General features: G+C 38.9%; 1 protein-coding gene across 5 annotated transcripts; it reads right to left on the bottom strand.

The window, feature by feature from the left end:
- Position 1: 1 nt before the first annotated feature.
- LOC107999766 (calcium uptake protein 3, mitochondrial) lies at positions 2-19,796 on the bottom strand. Of its 5 annotated transcripts, XM_017059781.3 has the most exons (11): positions 19,570-19,796; positions 7,640-7,781; positions 6,793-6,903; positions 4,378-4,425; positions 4,208-4,290; positions 3,878-3,940; positions 1,850-1,978; positions 1,545-1,768; positions 1,223-1,380; positions 969-1,126; positions 2-713 (listed from the first exon to the last, which is right to left on the bottom strand). In XM_017059781.3, exons 1-11 carry the CDS (start codon positions 19,768-19,770, stop codon positions 645-647), a joined length of 1,386 nt encoding a protein of 461 aa, XP_016915270.1. In that variant the 5' UTR covers positions 19,771-19,796; the 3' UTR covers positions 2-644. The 5 variants fall into 5 exon arrangements, with proteins under 5 accessions (XP_016915270.1, XP_016915271.1, XP_028523440.1 ...); XM_017059782.3 differs by lacking the exon at positions 3,878-3,940; XM_028667639.2 differs by lacking the exon at positions 6,793-6,903.
- Positions 19,797-20,079: the final 283 nt, after the last annotated feature.

Here is a 20,079-nt window from a genome sequence, read left to right as displayed (position 1 = left end):
ATATAATATAAATCGTTATTATTGTTTGAGATAATTATACAATTCATATCAACATTTTAATTAAATTGAAAAATAAATTAAAATATATTGAGGTTATTATATGTACAAACAAGAAGTAAGTACGTTTATTAGTTTTTGATATCATTAACATCATTCTGCAATTGATCAATTTATTCACAATTTAAAAATAAATTCAATTATAACAGATATCAAATTAAAAAATTACAATCATAATAAAACTATAACAATTATGTATATATAATTTCATATAGTAGAACTTTTATTAATTTAAAGATAAATATATTTTGTATTTAACATTCAATAAACATTTATTCACACATTTTCAATAGATTAATAGATTTGAATATTTTAGATTTTTAATATTAGAAATTAGTAACAATTATTCAATATTTTTATCTATCTCTCAGAACTAATTCATTATTTAAGTTGATTATTTAAGTTACATAATATTATAATACAAATAGAAAAAGATTGTTAGAAATAGAGGTAGAAATTCAAAGAACTAGAATAATTTAAATATCACAATAATATTAATGCTGAGAAAGTTTAAATTGGCATCTGATAAGTCTTAAATGTTTCAAGTTTCTCTTATTCTCTTTTGAATTCCTTCTACTTAATACCATTTAACGTGATTTCATCTCTTGCTTTATACAAGAAGTAAATGCTTTCAAATTTTTGAGTCGTCGTTGAGACTGTAAAAATAGAAACAGAAATTATTAACATTATAAAAAAACGTAATCTTTCTTTTCTTCTAAAACTTTTCTACATTTTACAAAAAAATTCTTCAATCGAGTAAGAATTATTTTGAAGATCAATGTAGCTTCGACATACTAAGTAACATGCAACCGTGTACGCATTGACGTAGCGTCGATTGCGGTTTACCAGGGGCATTTTTTTTTTTTAATCAAGGATTAAAAAACGTAGAATACTAATTTTTCGACAAATACCTTGAAACCTCTGCGTAATCGATCCTTCATTATCGCTATAAATTCCGTGTAGGATAACTGGCCATCGCCATCATCGTCAAAAAGCGCGAATACAGTGTCGATAATGTGACGGCTGAGTACACTTCCTGTACAAATTTTTACAGCCCGTTGGAATTCATCTAAAAAGAAAAATACGTTGTTATATAATTGTTCGATGGTTACATTCAGCTATGATACGTACAAAAATCTTCTTAAAATATTAAATATTTCGAAACCTTTTGATATTGGATGATCCGCAAGAGTGTACATTCGCATGGCTATCGAAAAGTCATCGAGGTTGTTCAAGAATTGATAAAAACGTCGAAATTCCTCGAACGTAATGCCAATTCGAAGATCCGAGTTTATCTGTATTCTGTCCAAATACTTATCATATCTGTAAATATATAAATTTGATTATTTATAATCTCTCTCCTTATATTCCTTTCTCCATTTCTCGTCAAAAGCTTAGAGCGTGTACGGGCGAGGCGTTTAAATAATCGAAAGTTTCAATTACAATGGTAGAAATTTTATATATGCGGAGAATAAGAAAGAGCGTACTCATCAGTATCGAGTTGAGTGTATCGTAGCAAAATTTTAGCAAAATCTAACTCGGAGATTGTATCGTGGCCTTTGCTAAATTCGTGAAATTCGAGTTCTAGAATTTCGTGTTGCAGATTTTCCATGAAACGGGTGAAATCTTCGTATTTCAACTCGTTCTTTCCATCTTTTCCAAAGAAGTGTATCATTAGACTTGTATCGACCGCGTGGCGGCGTTGCAAACCCTGCAAATAACGCATATTTCGGTTCAAGTATTTCATATTTCATCGTTTACCAATTAACTGTCACGAACATTACTGGCACACCTGTTCGTCGTCGATGTATTGGACTTGAATAGCTTCGGGAGTCTTTTGCCTTTCCGTCAAAAGATTTAGATTTTCTTTGGTTTCGGTGCCGTGTCGTCCTCTCCATGCATGGCTGAAAACTTTCTCCATCTGTATGAAAGAAACAAGGAATGATTAAAATTTCTATTTTATAATTCAAGGTGAAACCTTCACGAGAGAACGTATACAAGGTGGATTTGCATAACGTGTCTGAAATAAATGATAAGAGAGTTAGCATAACAGAGATTAATATGATTGCAGACATGTTAATTCTTCTGATTAAAAGTTAAAATACACAATAATCATGATTATTTATTATAATGTTAAATTTTATCGGGTTATTATAATTCGAATTACTTACCTAATATTTGCATTGCGATATTATTGCACGGACGATTCTCCAAAAATGTGGGAAAAACCGGTTAATTGAAGATTTCTCGGGCAATTTCAAACGTTATTTTCCTTTGCAAAAACTTTTGTTAGCGAATAATTAACAAAAAGCATTAGCCAATCAGGGAACACGTACGACTACTCGAGTCGCGACGGTAGCGTTGGGTACATACCGCCGATCGAACGCAAACAATACAACACGATTTTATTCGGGAATAAACTAATTATTCATTACAGAAAGAATAAATCGAGTTTATTCGTCATTGAAAATGAACAGATATAAAATTGTAGTATAAGAAGACAAATATTAAAAATTTTTAATAAACGGACGATAAATAATACATACTTGGAAAAGAATGTGAAGAACGATTGATAAAAAAGAGAAGAGAAGATAAGAAAGCAGGGAGGCGAGGGAGAATAATGACAAGAGAGGATAACAAAGGAAGAGAGAAAGTAGAAGAAGAAGATAAGGAGAATAAATGAAGGAAAGAGACAAAGAGGGGGCAAAAGGATTGTTGATAAAAGAAGATGACAAAGGAAGAGAAAAACGAAAAAAAAGAAGGATGATGATAAAGCGCGGATTCTTACACGAATTATTTTATTCTGTTGTTTCTAAATAAAAAGTAATTCGATTTAAAATTCTTTTCCGATACAAAAATATTCGATAGATTTCCTTCGCGTTGCTTGTTCGCGTTCGATCGGCGATATATACCCATCACTATCAATCAGGGCTTAACTAGTGTATGCGTTTCACGATTAGCCAATATTTTTTGTTAATAATTCGATAACAAAATCATAACGAAACGTTTTGCAAAGGAAAATAGTTTATTTGAAATCGTTTCAAGAAATCTCCAATTCCCACATTTTGGAGATATCCTTTATATAGTGATTAAATGAAGGCCAAGTTGTGTGTGTTTTTATTTACGTTATAAATTTTTCTTTTAATTTCTGATAGCTTACTTTTATTTGAACTTATAAATTACAAAATCAGTGCAAAAATTCAAATCCACACCGGGAAAAGTCAAATAACCATTTATAAATTTTAGATTTTAAAATTAGACTTACGCAAGAATTGAAGAAACAATCTGATTTTTCTCGTTTTGCTGTTAATTGCCACGAAGTTTTGGTTTATAAACGATCTCTTCACTTGGTGGCATTATGTGTATTAACTGATAAAATAACGAAAGAACTTTAGTCTGAATTAAGAACGACGTAGAAAACACAAACTTAAATCCTGGTAAATTAAAATCACCATAACAGGATCATAAATAAAATTGTAAATAAAAACAGCATAGACGAACTTTTTATTCAAGCATTTAAACGAATGAAAAAAGCGATAAATTAAACTATTAATTCTTGATTTTTCTTTTTTTTTTTTATTATAACGATTAGTCAGATAAATTAGTATCGACATTCAATTTTTAAATTCTGAAAAAAAAAAAAAGATCTGAAATTCGTGAAAATTATGTCATCGAATATTATTCATTGTTAGATGTCTATGATTAAGCAGATCGGATATTAAATATACAAATTTGCGAGCTAATTACGATCGTAAGCGAGACGATTTTGAATCGTATAACAGCTAGCGTCTATAATTGATTTCTTTTTATCAAAACTCACTGCAAGTTTCGTCTCATCGTCGATTTGATGCTTCTTCAGTTTGCCCCCGAATAATCGTCGAATCTGTGAAAATTATAAATTGCATCCGAGCAAATTCTATTATTCTTCGATTATTATTACGTCCTTTTCTGCGATTTTTCCTTCATCGTCTTCGGCCATTGATTGATATTTTCTTAACAGGATCGCCAACGATTCGTCGGCTATTTTACACAATCGTTGCGTTTCATACTCGAATTTAGAATCACATTAGAAATATTTTATACGAGAAATCTCTAATATACTAGACGCATGCAGATACGAACGATTAAGAGAAAAAAATGTTGTTTTTACCACGAGAAATTCGGTTTTATCTACGCGTTCGTTCCCATCCGTGTCGAACATGTTGAACGCGATCCGGAAACCCGATTTAGGCTCTGCAACAAAATTCGGCACGATATTACTTGTATGCACATACGATTCAATCCAGAAACGAATATAATAAATCGCTTTAAGACACTTACTGATGAGGATCGACAACAGGAACACGTATTCCGTGTAAGAAATAATTCCTAGAAAAAAACAAAAAAAAAAAAAAAATAAAAAATATTATTACTCGCGCAATAAATCGTAAATTATAGAAATTCGAAAGCCAGTTGCGAAGAAAATCGACGGAGAAATACCGAATCTTCCCCGTTATTTAAAATTACAATTCCTCGATCGTTAAATTTCATTACGCGTCCGAACAGGCCCCGGATCCGGATCGATTTAAAAGGAACCGGCCACCGTGTCGCGGGATTGATACCCATTTAAGAAATAAATCCATTTATGGAGGAATGATGTATAGCTCGCGAACGGGTTTTGTTTACGACTACCCTACCGCCAATCCCTAATACCAATTTCCACGATAATCGCGTTAGCTCGTCATCCGAGCGTGACAAGTCGCCTTTGCATCGCGCTGCGAGAGAGAAAGAGAGAGAGAGAGAGAAGAGGTCAGCGATGAAGCAACTTAGATACGCCCCGTAGCGTCCCAGCCATTTCTCCGGCTCATCCCCTTTCCCGAGATCGAGGAATACCAATAACTCAGACTTTTAACGGCGTTCCAAAATGAAGAAAAGAAAAAAAAAAGAGGAGGAGGAACACTCGAAAAGCTACATTTTCCGTCCCTCCCTCCTGTTTTCCAGGAGATGGACGATCGCATCGATTTTGATCGCGCCGTAACCACTCCATAAAACCCCCGTTTTTCACAAAACGGGGGAGGGAGTGTGAAAGTTTCTTTCTTTATTTTTGGAAAAGGAAGAAAGTGGCGGTGTCGGAATCGGTGGATCGGAAGACGGATCGATCGGGAGAATTTCGGATTAGAAGAATCTTCCCCGGATGAAGCTGTTCGCCGAGCCGGCAAACATCAGAAAAACTCGACACCGCGTCCCCCTCCGCTGTCGTTCAGAAGAATGCGACGCTCCTTCGAGCAGCACGGATTGTTCTAGAAAGAGAAATTTCGTTTCTCGGAAAAGCGATCGTTTTCGAGCGGAGAATTTTTCCGGAAACGATCTTTCATCGACCGAAATGTATCTCTTCGATCCCTGGAATTTTTTCCCCCCCAATTTTATTCTTCCAGTGGTGGTTCTTCGCGAGCGTTCTCCTTGTTTGCACGCGAGTGTAAAAGGAAAGAAGAAAAATCCGACTCACAATGCGCGCAATTAGTCGGGGAAAGAAAGGGAAAAAGAAGAAGAGAAGGGATTTTTCTCGCGTCGGTAAAACGTGCGATACTTTAACACTTCATTCATAAAATTCCACGATACAATTACGATATATACTACTTGGTGCACGTTCGTGCAATAAGGAAGTATTCCATTTAGTCACGCCTCGGATTGGCTCGGAATAGCAACAAACCGATATCGGTAACGCGAGACCCATACGCACGCTTTGTAACTTTCGAGTTACTTACGAGTTGCCAATATCGTATCTAACTCGCAGAGGGGAAAACAAATTTCCTTCGAATTTCGCTCGCCTCCTTCCATTCCTCCTTTTTTTTTTTAACGAAGGCCAACTTGCGCGAAACTTTCCCTCCCTTCCCTTTTTCCTTCCCGTTCGTTCGTTCCATAAATAGCGCGAATAGCTCCATCCTATTTTCCACTTTGTACTCCGAAAGAGGACGGATCGGACGGAGGCTCGTTATATCGGAGATTCTGAGGCTGAAACGAGCCACGGGCAAATGTTCGGGCGAGAGGAAAAGAAAAAGAGAAAGCGGGATACGGGGGGAGTGACGGGACTCGTTTATTAGAGGGAAGTGTGAAACTGGCTCCATGCGCGATTATTTGCATTTCCATTAGCGCGACAAACGTGCGGCCAACGTTTGTGCAAAAAAAGGCAGGAAGAGGCCTCGGGAACCAGCTGCACCGGTCACTCGTTACCGACCCAGCCCTGTTATTTCGATGCTCGCAGGGGTGGCGGGATTAATTGCCCCGCCGATCTCATCCGAACCGGAACCCGAGTCGGGTCGCGAACGAGGCGAGAGATCGGGTTGGAAAGTTTGTCCGAGAGGAATGCGCCGCCCGAGTCTAAATGCTTTTCTCTTATTCCTGATTTGTTGCTAATGAAAACGCCCGCTAATTGATCCGATTAAAACGTAAAACGGGGCAATTTGTTATTTTGTCGTATAGGATAGAGATATCGGTAATAATAATTCCCGAGCGGAGACGGATAGATCGGCAGTTATTTCTTTGTTCGAGAAGAAATTGCGAGGAGAGCTAATATATTCCTTTTCTTTTCTTTCTTTCTTTTCTTTTTTTACGCAGGAAATATTTCCACGCTCGAAGGAACGTGTCTCGAGCGTTCCCCGACACGCGAGCCTAAAACCCATGTTGAAATTTCTTCCCTATCGGTCGGTCGCGAGGATAACAAGCGATGCTTTTTTTCCCCTACTTTTGCTCGCTCACCTTTGTCCCGAAGATTTCTGAACATGTGCGAACTTCCATGCCGCGTCGAGGGGATGCTGTTCCTCATCACATCCAGCTCCTTGTCGCTCAACACGCGTCTCTTCGGCCTCGCTGGAACGTCGTCATCGAAATTCGTTCGTTCGTTTATTTGTTATTATTATGCCAATTTGAAGCAGGGATTTCAATGCATCGTCGTTCCCGGTTTGGGGACAGGGTGGTCATCAAAGGAGCGTGAAAAAAAAATAAAAAACTGCGCGCATAGAATGTTTATTTTACTCGTAGACGCGACGAAGAACGTATATGCGATATCAAAATACCGAAATTTTTCTCCATTTCTTTTTTATTTTTTTATTTCCTTCCCCGCGCTTATTCGTGCCTCGATATTCGAGAGGAATATTTTTATCGTTCGATGAAGTTATTACTCGAGGAAGAATTAATTCGTGTTAAATTTATACGTGTTAAAACACGTATAATCAACTTAATTGCTCTTTAAACGGAATATCTTGTTTTTCTTTCCTCCGTTTTCTTACTAGAGCGTGAAATGTTAGCGATTAAAATAAGCTAAACAAAAAAGGAGAAAGAAGAAGGAAACGTGTTAACGTTGTAGCCGTTTAATTTATTTTAAACGTGAATCTTATATTCATCAATTCTGTTTAAAAGCACACAACATCGTAGTTTACAACGTATACGAGATATCATTGGATTACACGAATATTTTAACTCGAATCACGAAACGTTTCAATCGGTAGACGTTCTAATAACGATTCGTTACTCGAGAGAAATCGAATTATATTTTCACATCGGAGCGACACGACTCTTCCGCAAAAAAACTGGAATTATTACTCACGTCTAGGCTCAGATTCGACCACGCTGTCGAGGAAATCCTGAGGCGTCATGTACAGTTGTCCGTCGTACTCGACCGATGCAAATTTTATGAATCTTTTTTCCCTCATCGTCAGCTTCACCGCTTTCTGTGCGTCGTCCTCCTTCTACGAAACAAAACATTTCGATTCCCGATCTTCTTCCAGCTACGAATTTTTATTTCTCCACATTTATCGACGAATTTAAAATTTAATTTTGAAAAATTGATCGAAAGATTGGGAACGAAAATTTTAGAAAAAAAAAAAAAAAAGAAAATAAAAATGGTAAACGTAAGTTTCTTCTATGAAAATTCTTTTCCTTCGTTTTTTCCTTTTCGAAGACTGTTTAATATCACGGTCAGAACGTGCAAATACGCGGGCATGAAATTCACACGTTTTCTATATCCTGTAAAATCTGTACTCTCATGATTAAAGTGACTGTGCAACGTATATAAAACATCGATAAAATTCACCACTTGTACCGTCTCACGAGCATAACTACTACGTTTCACGCACATTTTCCCCCATCTTGTTACCTATGAAGCGACAGCCAGTTTAACGCTCAGATGTAAATTCTGCGTAATTTATAACGTCTTTAAATCATAACCGTTTATTAACAAGTTGAATTTTGCGAATTTGCAACATTTTGTTACATATATATATATATATATATATATATCGCACATCATGAAGATAATTAATATTCTACGATATGCATATAAATTAATGATTATTTTTCTTTCGATCTTTTAGATCGGCAACTTTGATAAAATCGAAAAATATCGCCTCGATAACTCAAAAATTATACACTTGTAGCTTCATAGATGCGAGGGATCGGTTATAATCTCGAGATATGAAATACATGTTCCACCGTATTATACGACAAGGTTTACCTTCAGAGAAAAGATTATCTACCGCCCACACCGAATACTGAATTTATTTGCATAATAAGCTTATACGGTAGCATTACAAATCGTCAAATCACCTGTAATTTAAAGGTACCGACATCCAGTTTCCAACTTGCATCGATATCGCGATATACATCAGTTTTAAACATTTGCCTAACCTACGCCACCTTTCGCGCTACCTTAGATAATTAGAAAATCGGTAAAAAAAAATAATAAAAATTGTGGAAAAATTTCGTGCCGCAATTCGATCGTCCTATCTCTGCTCGATCTGTATCTATATACATATACATACACGCACGATCCCATTGTTGCACACGAGAGACAAGGGTTGAGAAAGTATCGATACGAGGTTGGGACACGACTATGAAAGATTGTCGAATTTCTAGAAGGGCGAGGCCTTTTGTTGGCTTCCCCCTCGTGGGAGCCTTATACGCCCACTCTTCTCTCTCTCGGCTTACCGTACGTCCAAGCAATATGCGTATTTCGCGACGTAAGCTGCAGTTAAGCCTTAAAAGTTATGCGACAGGAGCCGGTGTAACGACGCGAATTTGCGATCTCACCGGCGCAGATTGAATCGTTCATTCTGCGGACGCGAAATTGCTGGAACGTGACGGATCCCACCGGCTTCCGAGCTTCGAGACAATTGATTATGAGTTATTGTCGTCGTATCCCGCCTATTCCTCGATCCTCCTGCATATATACATATATATGTGTGTACGTAAGATACTCTTTCATTCTTTCCCTTTCGTCTCGTTGCGTTTTTGAAAAAGAAATACTTGAAAATAGTCTCTGCGAATATTCATGGTGGATCGATTTAAAAAAAAGAAGAGAAGGATTATAATTCGTATTAACAACATTATCGTGTCATAATTTTCTGATTATCCGCATGAAACAACACAACTCTTCTTGCCGATCTCGAGGAGGCAAGGTAAGTGGCTTGCAAGTGGTCACCCTCGAAGATTCTCCGTCGTAGTTTTGTTGCTCGATGCGCATTTCCATAAACGCCATCGTAATCGGATACGGCGTCTTTCGCGAATCTCTCTCTCTCTCTTTCTCTTTCTTTGACCGTAAATCAACCTCTTTTTCTACGCAATGAATCTTTTTTTACAATGTCTCTCTCTCTCTCTTTCTCTCTCCTCTTTCTCTCTCACTCGGTAATGACCGCTTCCTGTTCGACCGATCAAGATTAGCTCGCCGAAATAACTCGGCGGATTCACGCGTAGGCAAACGGGAAGCTCTTTCTTTTTTTATTTTTTATTTCTTTTCTAAAAGATAAAACGAGTATAAACGAAATTGTAGAAACGAAATTGGCAATCGTTAATCCTGCCCTACGAGCAGTAACGCCCTCTGGAACGTTCTCTTTCATCTTTGTAAAACTGATAATCGTATTTTCAACAAAATCATTTTATTGCAGAAAATGCGCGGCGCCGTGCCGTTTTGTAATTATTCGCGTAATTACACGATCCAGGGAAAGTAACAATTATATTCGTTCCGCACGGAATGAATGTGTTAATTTTTACTTTTACTTAAACTCACGACGAGATTTATGGCCTGCACACACGCGTGTAATAATACGGCATATCGATGCCAACTTTAACGAATGATAAAGAAAACGACGAGTGTTTCTCCGGCTATTTAATCGCTCCTTCTTGCATTCCCATTACAATGATTGAAAAGGAGAGCAATATATCTCGTACGATATTTTTTATCTTATCATGTTTCCAATGCCGTTTTGTTGTTACATCGAAAATAATATTTCAGGATAATTTTTTCACCCCTTCCAAATTTTCTCTCCCTGATCCGAGTTTTAATTTCTATCCTACCGTTCCTTTAATGAATTCAGGTTGAACGAATGGAAACAGGGCGAAGGAAAGATACGTTGGGCATAGAGATTCGAGCGAGAAGCGACGCGATCGTATCGTATCGACGGAGGGGAAAAACATCAAATCGATCGAGTCGAAAATATGACGAGAAGGACGTGAAACCTGTTTTCCGAAAAGTTAAAAATCGAGATTATTGCCGTCAAAAATCATTATTAACACCGGTGTCGGAATATTAAGACAGGCGATTGGTTATTAATTCCAAGTATGGAAAAATATCGACGTATCCGGAAACAAGTGACGTAAGTCTCTCCCTCCCCTGCTGTAAGACCACAAATATTGGCCTCGGCTCACAGCGAATCTCGACACGCCATTGCCAATTCTACAATATTCCCTCACGCTTAACATGTTTCCATAAATCTTTTTCTATCGTTTCGAGAGCCACCGCAAACCCGTTAAACTTCAAAAACCATTACGCAACTCGATTTCTGCTTCCTCCTTCTCCTTCGCTGCAACTTTCCCAAGAAGTTTGACCGCACGGAGTGCGCCAACAACGAATGGATACTTCAAGAATCCTCTCGATCGATCGCACACCCTCTTCCAAACTTGAGAGAATTAACCAAAGTTACACAAATTTGTCCCAACTTTTCCGCGGCGATCAGTTGTTCAGAAAAAAAAAAAAAAAGAAAAAAGAAAAAAAGATTCGGTCTTAAATTTTCTCCAAAGCGTGTTAATCCGTGGTCAAGGTCAACGATGGGACCAAGTCGGTCCCATCGAGGGAACTCTAGATCCCTGTTACGAAACAACCTTGGCTCCCCGCACCGGAGTGCGCCCAGGGATCTCACGATCTCACGATTATATTCCTCCTCATTCGGAGGAATAACGCCGCTTACGAAGAGGAGAGAGAGAGAGAGAGAGGGGGGAGAGGAGAGGGAAGATATTTCCGCGAGAATGAATTTACTCCGCGGCAACATCCATAAATCCTCCCCTCCTTTTTCTTTTCCACGGTTAATGCGCGCAGCGCCTTGGATTTATGGGATACCGAACGCCGTTAGGCCTAATCTTCTCGTTAGTTAGAGAGGAGGCCGAAAAGGGAGTCCGAGGTGCCGGTGCCTCTTTGTACAAATTGCTACCGGGCGAACTGGAAGCCGGGGAGGGGATGGGGAGGGAGGGAGAGACCACCTCGTCGCCTTCCCCATCCGTCGTTTCGGAAATTGGGCCTGTTCGTAACACACCGGCCCGGTACAAATGAAATTCTTCCTTGTGTTTTTTCAACTCCCAGAAATCCCATTCTCGAGGGAAACGAAGCTCGAAAGGTAGAAATGGTACCACTGGCCGTCCTCCTCCTCCTCCTCCTTCTTCTTCCCACCAGACATTCGTCTTTCTCGTCGTTGTTCTTCGATCCTGCTTGAATTTCACCGATTTTTATTTCCCTGGGTCAACCTGGTCGGCCTCGTGGTTCACCGATGTGAAAGCGTGTCTCGAGATCGCTTATCTGACGTTGATTTATCGAAATATCGAGGGGGCCGGTGGTATTGTCTAGCCGTGCTAATAAATTTGTAAATGCGCGTTCGCTAGTTACGATTTTTTGGGAGGGGAGGGTTGTTCTCCGTGGGACTGGGCGCGTAGGATGGATTAGAAATCTCGCGAGAATTTTTTTTCTCTTACTCCGAAGGAAGCGGTGGATAGATACAGGCTTTGCTTGTAAATTAACGCAACATTCTATCTCGATTTCGAGCGAAATTGAAATTCTTATCTTCCTCGCGGTGTAAAGGTCGTAAGATCATCGTACGATTTTTCCTAGAGCGTGGAAAAATATCGGCATTGTACACGGGATACGAGAAGCCGATCAAGGAGGAAACGGCGATAATGGAATAATAAAATGGTAGACACCTACGGGAGTCTTAAATCACCATTCGCTAAACTTATCCCTGAATCGAGGCGAGATTAGATTCGTTCAAAGAGTGGTGACGAACATGTACCTCTGATCTATCTATCTCTTTCCAGCACCGCATCAAACGCCAACATTCTGATTTACAATCCAATAATTTGCCGTGTATAATTGTCCACCCATCTTGGCGAGCAAACGAGCTTCTTTTCCTACTCCAGGAAGCGAAAGATCCTCGCCGATCTGAAACGGATCGATCGGGGAAGGCTCTAAATTAACCGTGTACACAGCGATACCACCTATCACCGTCATTAACCCAATTTTTCCCGCGTCCAACCGGTTCTCCGTATGCTTTCCTAGAATCGAATATAATCGTTGTCTTCTTCGCCCGTTCAACGATGATTACACCAACGCCGTTACATCCCCAGCGCCGGTGTTAATTTAAACCGGGGGATCACGCTCGATCAATATTCCAAGTCGGTTCGTATCTTCTTCTCGTGGATGCGTGATGCCGCGTTAACCAACGTCTGTTGGCATATCCTCGCGTGTCTACCGGATCCAGAGGGTGTTGGTCTGCCATGTTAGCGGTCCACGGTAATGACAGGAGCGGTGAACATTATGCTAAGTTGTCTCGAGGCGTCTCTTCTCTCTCTCTCTCTCTCTGTTCCTTTTATTTTTCTTTTCTCCCCCGATAAGCGCGTTGGGCGGCGTGTGGTGCGATTAAGGCCCCAGTTTCATCTCTTTCCCCATTTCTCCTCCAATCCATTTTTCGGATCAGCCTCGTCCTTACGAAGCCGGATCATTCCATGCTTCTCGTTGTAATTTTCAATAAAGGGAGACGCACGCGACGAGGCGAGTCGCCACCGCAACAATCTGGCAACAATTTTTCTAACGGTCCCTTCTGGTTTCCCCACGGGGAAAAAGGATAATCGGCAGGGACTGATCGGTATCTAAAACACGGATCGGATTTTACCGAGAGTTTGACGATTTTTAAGGACACGGTACGGTGTTCCAGGATTCCTGTCGGCGATCCTGCTCCAGACCACCACTTCGTCATTTCCATTTCTCTCGTTTCTTTGAATACGTTCAACTCACGTTGGACGTTGAGCCGTCCACGTTGGGCGTTAATACTTTAAGCGACGATACCTGGACACGGCTTCCGTTTAATCCCTCGTTTCGGCAAAGTTATTTGTTTACTTATTTATTTCTTTCTACGTTGATTAATTCGTCGTTTTAGTTACGAGCAATGAGAATTTTTTGGCGAAGCTTTTATTTATCGATCTCCGTCGTCATGGCAAAAGTTATTTTTCTAAATTTTTCGTGTCGCAATCCGGATCAATTATCCTCCTCCAAGTTCGGATAGAATTCCACTTATCGATTTCCGCGTGGAAAATTCTAAAAAAATAAAAATAAATCTGTTTCATTCTGTGTGAAATTGGCGATTTATGGCAAAGTTATTTTTCTTCTTCTTTAAATAATCCGTCGTTTTTGTTACGAACAATGCGAATTTCTTGGCGAAGCTTTTATTTAATCCTGTCGCAATCAATTATCCTCCTCCAAGTTCGGATAGAATTCCACTTATCGATTTCCGCGTGGAAAATTCTAAAAAAATTCTAAATCTCTTTCGTTCTGCGCGAAATTGGCATGAAATATGATGGCAAAGTTATTTATCTAAATTTTTCTTCTCCTTTAAATAATCCGTCGTTTTTGGCGAAGTTTTTATTCAATCCTGTCGCAATCAATTATCCTCCTCCAAGTTCAGATAGAATTCTACTTATCGATTTCCGTGTGGAAAATTCTAAAAAAATAAAAATAAATCTGTTTCATTCTGTGTGAAATTGGCGATCTATGGCAAAGTTATTTATCTAAATTTTTCTTCTCCTTTAAATAATCCGTCGTTTTTGGCGAAGTTTTTATTCAATCCTGTCGCAATCAATTATCCTCCTCCAAGTTCAGATAGAATTCTACTTATCGATTTCCGTGTGGAAAATTCTAAAAAAATAAAAATAAATCTGTTTCATTCTGTGTGAAATTGGCGATCTATGGCAAAGTTATTTATCTAAATTTTTCTTCTCCTTTAAATAATCCGTCGTTTTTGGCGAAGTTTTTATTCAATCCTGTCGCAATCAATTATCCTCCTCCAAGTTCAGATAGAATTCCACTTATCGATTTCCGCGTGGAAATTCTAAAAAAATTCTAAATTCATTTCATTCTGTGTGAAATTGGCGATCTATGGCAAAGTTATTTATCTAAATTTTTCTTCTCCTTTAAATAATCCGTCATTTTTATCACGAATAATGCGATTTTTTTAGCAAAGCTTTTATTCAATCCTGTCGCAATCAATTAAAAAATTTTAAATTCTAAACTCGTTTCTGTGTGAAATTGGCGCGATCTGTGGCAAAGTTTCTTCTTTTATTCAATCCTGTCGCAATCAATTATCCTCCTCCAAGTTCAGATAGAATTCCACTTATCGATTTCCGCGTGGAAATTCTAAAAAAATTCTAAATCCGTTTGGTTCTGCGCGAAATTGGCGTGGAACGTGATGGCGCGATCGTGCATGGTCGTCGAAGGTTCGCGTCCGACCCGTGAAAACGAGAGGTAGGCGATCGATCGCGAACCACGTGGACGGGCAAACGCACCTGCCTCTCCAGAGATCCAGTAGTCCGCGTAGTCTTGGCGCATAATGCAACGGTGATTACGGATCTTACGGCGAACCACGGTGGCGCCGAGATTGCAGCAGGAAATTGAAATCAGATAACAGACTAGCGTAACAACAACCAGCGCTCTCCGCGTGTTTTGCATATGCATATTTGGATATGAAAATTTCATTGACGAACCAAGTTTACCCTCGGCTAAGTATATCCTCCTCCGGTATCTTGCCATGTGTGCTTAGCGGTTAATAAACGATAATGGTTATCTAATTCGATCGAGGCTTTCGATATTGGACTGACGTGTTTATCGGGAATGATGCTTCCGCTTTTCGATGCACGTGATGTAACGAATCCAACGTTTCTTTCTTTTCTCACAATTCCATGTTCGAGTTTCCAATCGCGTTCAAGCTGTGAACAATTATTAATAAATTAAATGTTCCATTATTTGGCATTTCTTGAGTTTTAACTTCCTTGCCAAGTCTTTGCCAAGTTCTTTGGATATCTTGCCATAATGTGCTTTTCGATGCAACGAATGCAACGTGGAATGTTCGTTCATTCGTGTTGCTTCTCTTTTTTATTCTTCTCAGAATTCGATCGAAAACTTCGATGTTCGATTTTCTTGCTAAATCTTTATTTCGGCAATCCTCCTTTGGATATCTGGCCACGGTGAGCATAGCAATTAACGTGGTTCTCAATGCAACGCGTTCGTCAACGTTCATTCGTGAGCGCGTTGCTTCTTTTCTTTTATTTCTCTGGAAGAATTCGATGAAGTTCGATGTTCGGGCAATCGTGTTCAAGTCGTGAAGAATTATTATTAACGTTTATCATCGGTATATCCACTATAATAAATTAAGTCCCGGACTGGTTATAGGATTCGAATTGTAACTAAATGTTCGATTATTTGTTATATCGCCATTCGTTAAGTTTTAACTTCCCCCTTCGACATAAACTGAGGGCTATTTATATAACAATCTAAGCCACGCTCGATCGAAACCGCGTTTCACCAGGGATAATTTAAAGATACTCCGGTTAAAAAGGGCCCAAAGAGAAATCTTTGATCACCGTCGATGTCTCGTAAAACGGTTCGCGGTTCACTGAATCACACCTAGTAAACTAATGAACTTAGATTTATAGGCGCGTAAAGTCGACTTGGTGGTCCAAACGATTCTAATCCTAGCGAGATTTAACTCGGTTTTAATCGCGATCGCGAAAATACACGTTTCAAGAGTGCGTCCAGTTTCGCCTCTATAAATCGTGCCACGTATAAAATTGTTGTGCTTCCATTCACGAAAATTTCATCATGTCGGCCACAAGTTCGATCAAAATCCCAAGAGAACGAATACTTTTTTCCTGTTCGCATAGAAAGTGGAACGCATAGAACGAATTCTCTACCACGGCAAACAAATGCGTCTTTCATACCTTTACGATCGTAATTTCTTGTTTCCACTTCCCGACGAACGTATGCCTTCAACTGACTGTAAAGAAAAACCTATCTTCCCTTTAAGAAATTGTTTAAAATCAGTGGGAAAGATTTTAAAGAGGTCTCAAGTTTCTATCGAAATTATCTCTCCTCCCGATATTTATTCCAACGATTATACACTCGATCTGAAAAGCTTCGACAAATTTAGCGTAGCTATATATATATAGAGAGAGAGAAAGATATCTGCATCGTCCAATGGCACAACGATTCATTTGTAGTACCTCCCAGAACCATAAATCTTTCGCATAATCTCTTAACATCTCGCGAGTTATCGTTACACTTCTGGGCTTATTTTTAATTAACAATGCTTGGGATAATTTAACGAAACGATATCTCGGCGATCGATGCGGATCTATATATATATATATATAGATCGGCGAGATATCAAAATTAAGAGATTACGTCACGCGTGGTCGCAGAAGAGAAAATCAGGTTTACCTTCGGCGAATAAACGGCTGGTTATCCATTACAACGCCTCGTAATGGTCCATCTGATAAACGAATTCCAATTATATGATCGTGTCTATGGCACTCCGCACAGCAGTACAAACGGAATTTCACTTTATGCGATTTAACCTTCTATTTACGACTGGTCTTCGTTATCAGATGGTTCGCTTGTTCGACCACAGAAAGGATAATTCGATTCTCTCCAGGAGAGGCTCGATCCGATCCGATCCGCTGTTAACAAGTATATATACACACTTGGCCCATTTCCACGGATATTTGTGTCATTGCAACTTTTTCTTTCACCCGGTATTAAGGTTTTAACTTTAACTCGCAGTCAATAATCGAATTCGGTCGAATATCGGGAGATAAAAACAATGCTTTATGCAAGTATTAACGAGTTGCTCGAGTGGCGATCTTGCCAACCAATCTCAAAGTTCTTAACACTCACCGGTGATTTTCATTTTTCTTTTCCTCCCTTCTTTTTCTCCTACGACGAGTAAAATTAACGCTCGATCGATCGAAGTAAGGAAAAGATATGGATTTAAATGCGTAGCTTTCGGCGTTTCGCAAGCGGGAAAAATTGAGAAGAAATGGAGACTGGTTCCACCGTCAGCCCCCTATTAAATCCGCGTATCGTCGTACGCAGATCGCATTTAAAACATTTAAAACATTCCCTTTCGCGCGTGGAAAAATTGGCTTTTATGATCGACCTCTTAACAAATTAAGCCTCCATCTTCCTCCTCGTATTATTCATCGATTATCTCTTAATAATCAATTCCCTGGCCAGCAACAAGAAGCGCGGTAATCGCATCGCGATAGCTCGAGGTGTACAAACACGCGATACGCGTCGAATAATCGAACGTGTTTCGCGATACACGGCCCGACACACGTTCGAAAGTTTTTATCGTCGAAGAAAATCATGATTTACACCTACACTGGCCGCTTACTAATTTCAGATCTGTTATTAGAAGCCCCGTATAAATCCCGGCTTGGTAGCCTCGTATTATCGCCGAATCACCGTCGGCTAATCGCCGCTAAATGGAAACCGAGATTGGAATGGATCAAAATGTACGTTTATCCGGATCACAAATTAAGTTCTTGGTCGGTTTCCAGGTTGGCCGGCTTATAAGTATCGATCGTTACTCGATCGACCGTAGATGATCCGTCCTATTCCACGCCAAGTAACCACGGATTCAATGGGTCGCGAATCGCTTGTAGATAAGTATACGTCGTCGTATATTGTCGCCGTTCGATACACGATGATATTCGTCGCGGTTTCGAGGAGGATCTCCCCGAGCCATATTTCGCTTTATCACCGGTTAACGTATCCGTCGATCGTTGTCGAGAGATGTTGAGACGACCTCGAACAGGCTCGAGGATAAACGGCACGGTTGAATCTCGGTCGCGATAACACGGCTGCCAGTCCTTGCCGTGGTTGCAAGACGCTGGCGAGGGCCTGTGATTTGTGGCCGCGCGAATCGAGCACACAGATCTTGAGAGGGAGAGAGAGAGAGAGAGGGAGAGAGACCTGCACTTGTTTTGCTAGATCGAAAGAATCCGTGTCCACGAGAGAACGTGTTACGAACAGGTTGTCCTTTGGGTTGCGAGATAGTTGTCGATGTTGCTTCGGTCGGGATTTGAAATTTCGTTTTGTGTCGGGTCGTTTAAAGTTTTTCGTTATATATTTGTAGCAGAGAGAGGTTTTCAGCGAACGAGGTGTCAAATCCGTTTCTTTTTTTATATTCGAAACGCGTAATTAATAAAAATTGTAATCGCGTAGCATTTAGAAATTTAACCAGAATTTAAACCGAGAGATTATTAAATATAGGTCGCTGCACCTAGATTCATATTTTTCACGTAGAAACGTGTTTGACTACCTGATGTTATCGGGTTATGCGATCACGGTTTTGCTATTTTACGTTGAAAAGCCAGAAGCCCCTTGTAAAAGCCGTGATTAAATACTAATTGGGTAGTAAATATGATAAAGTACAAAATACAGGTGAAAAAAAGTAATATTAATGGTAATTCGAATGTCAATGTTATGTCAAGTGATAATCCTACCAATTTTTAACATCGAAACATGCACTTTTTTGCTATTCCCCGGTTAATACCTATCGTTTCGAAACGATATAACGCTACGATTACTGTATATTTAACGTTTCACGAGCTATTTATTATATAAGTAAATTAGAATTATTTTATACATTCGTTTACATTCGTTATCGATAAAAATTTATATACGATACGTAATTACGCGTAAGATATATATTTAAATAAATTAACGTTACGTACGTTATGTTTGCGCAGGGCAAATAGTTTTTGTCATCTCCGTAAACAATTTTGCTTTTTGCTCAAATAGAATCAAATTCTAACCTATAACCTATAACCTCAAAAGTCAGGGACGCCTTGAGTAACATTTCTTCTTCTAATCAAGGACACATGAATCACAATAAAATTTAATGGAGGTAAATATATTCTATTTGATATCAATGTCGAAATGATAATAGAGTAATATCATAAATAATATCATAAAAGTAATCGATAAACTCGACTACAAGAATGTTTATCCGTTATTTTCTCTTGCGTCTTCTTTCTTTTAAATATAAATGCTACTTTCATCGCTCGTCTTATCGATCGATAACGTATTCACATTCATAAGTGACGAAATATTATATCGCTTAAAAAATTAAAAAATTAAATATATAGAACGATCTGTTTACATACCTTTCGAGACTTGGCATGTACTATATCAGGTCGCAAATATTTGTACCCAACGAGAAGCGCGATAGAAAATGTCGCAAAGAGTCCGGTATTCCATTTTTTTATTTCACTGTTATTATATCTCGAACTATAAGAACGTGTAAAACCACAAAAATGTCGGGAGGACGATGATATTCGTCGTAACAACCTCACTACGTTCGCCATGTTCGATGCAGATGACAAGAATGCGCGCATGCGTTTTGAAATCACGTGGGCTGACGGTAAATTTTGTCGCGCGTATTACGAACTTGAAAATAAATCGAACATTCTTATTTTAAATTCAATTATTTAATAAAACTCGGGATCATATCGGGAAATCTATATTGTTGAAAGAGTTTGCTTTGAAATATCGTTATATTATATACTTCTTCTTTTAAAAAATAAAAAAGATTTCTTAATTAACAACTACAACTTTCAAAAAGTATCAACGTACAAAAATTAAAAAAATTATAATTCCGAATCACGTGAAACGAT

This window comes from Apis cerana, linkage group LG16 (genome assembly GCF_029169275.1).
Source record: "Apis cerana isolate GH-2021 linkage group LG16, AcerK_1.0, whole genome shotgun sequence".
Lineage (NCBI taxonomy): Eukaryota > Metazoa > Arthropoda > Insecta > Hymenoptera > Apidae > Apis > Apis cerana.
Note: the sequence above shows the minus strand (reverse complement) of the source record. Positions and strands in the feature narration are given on the sequence as shown.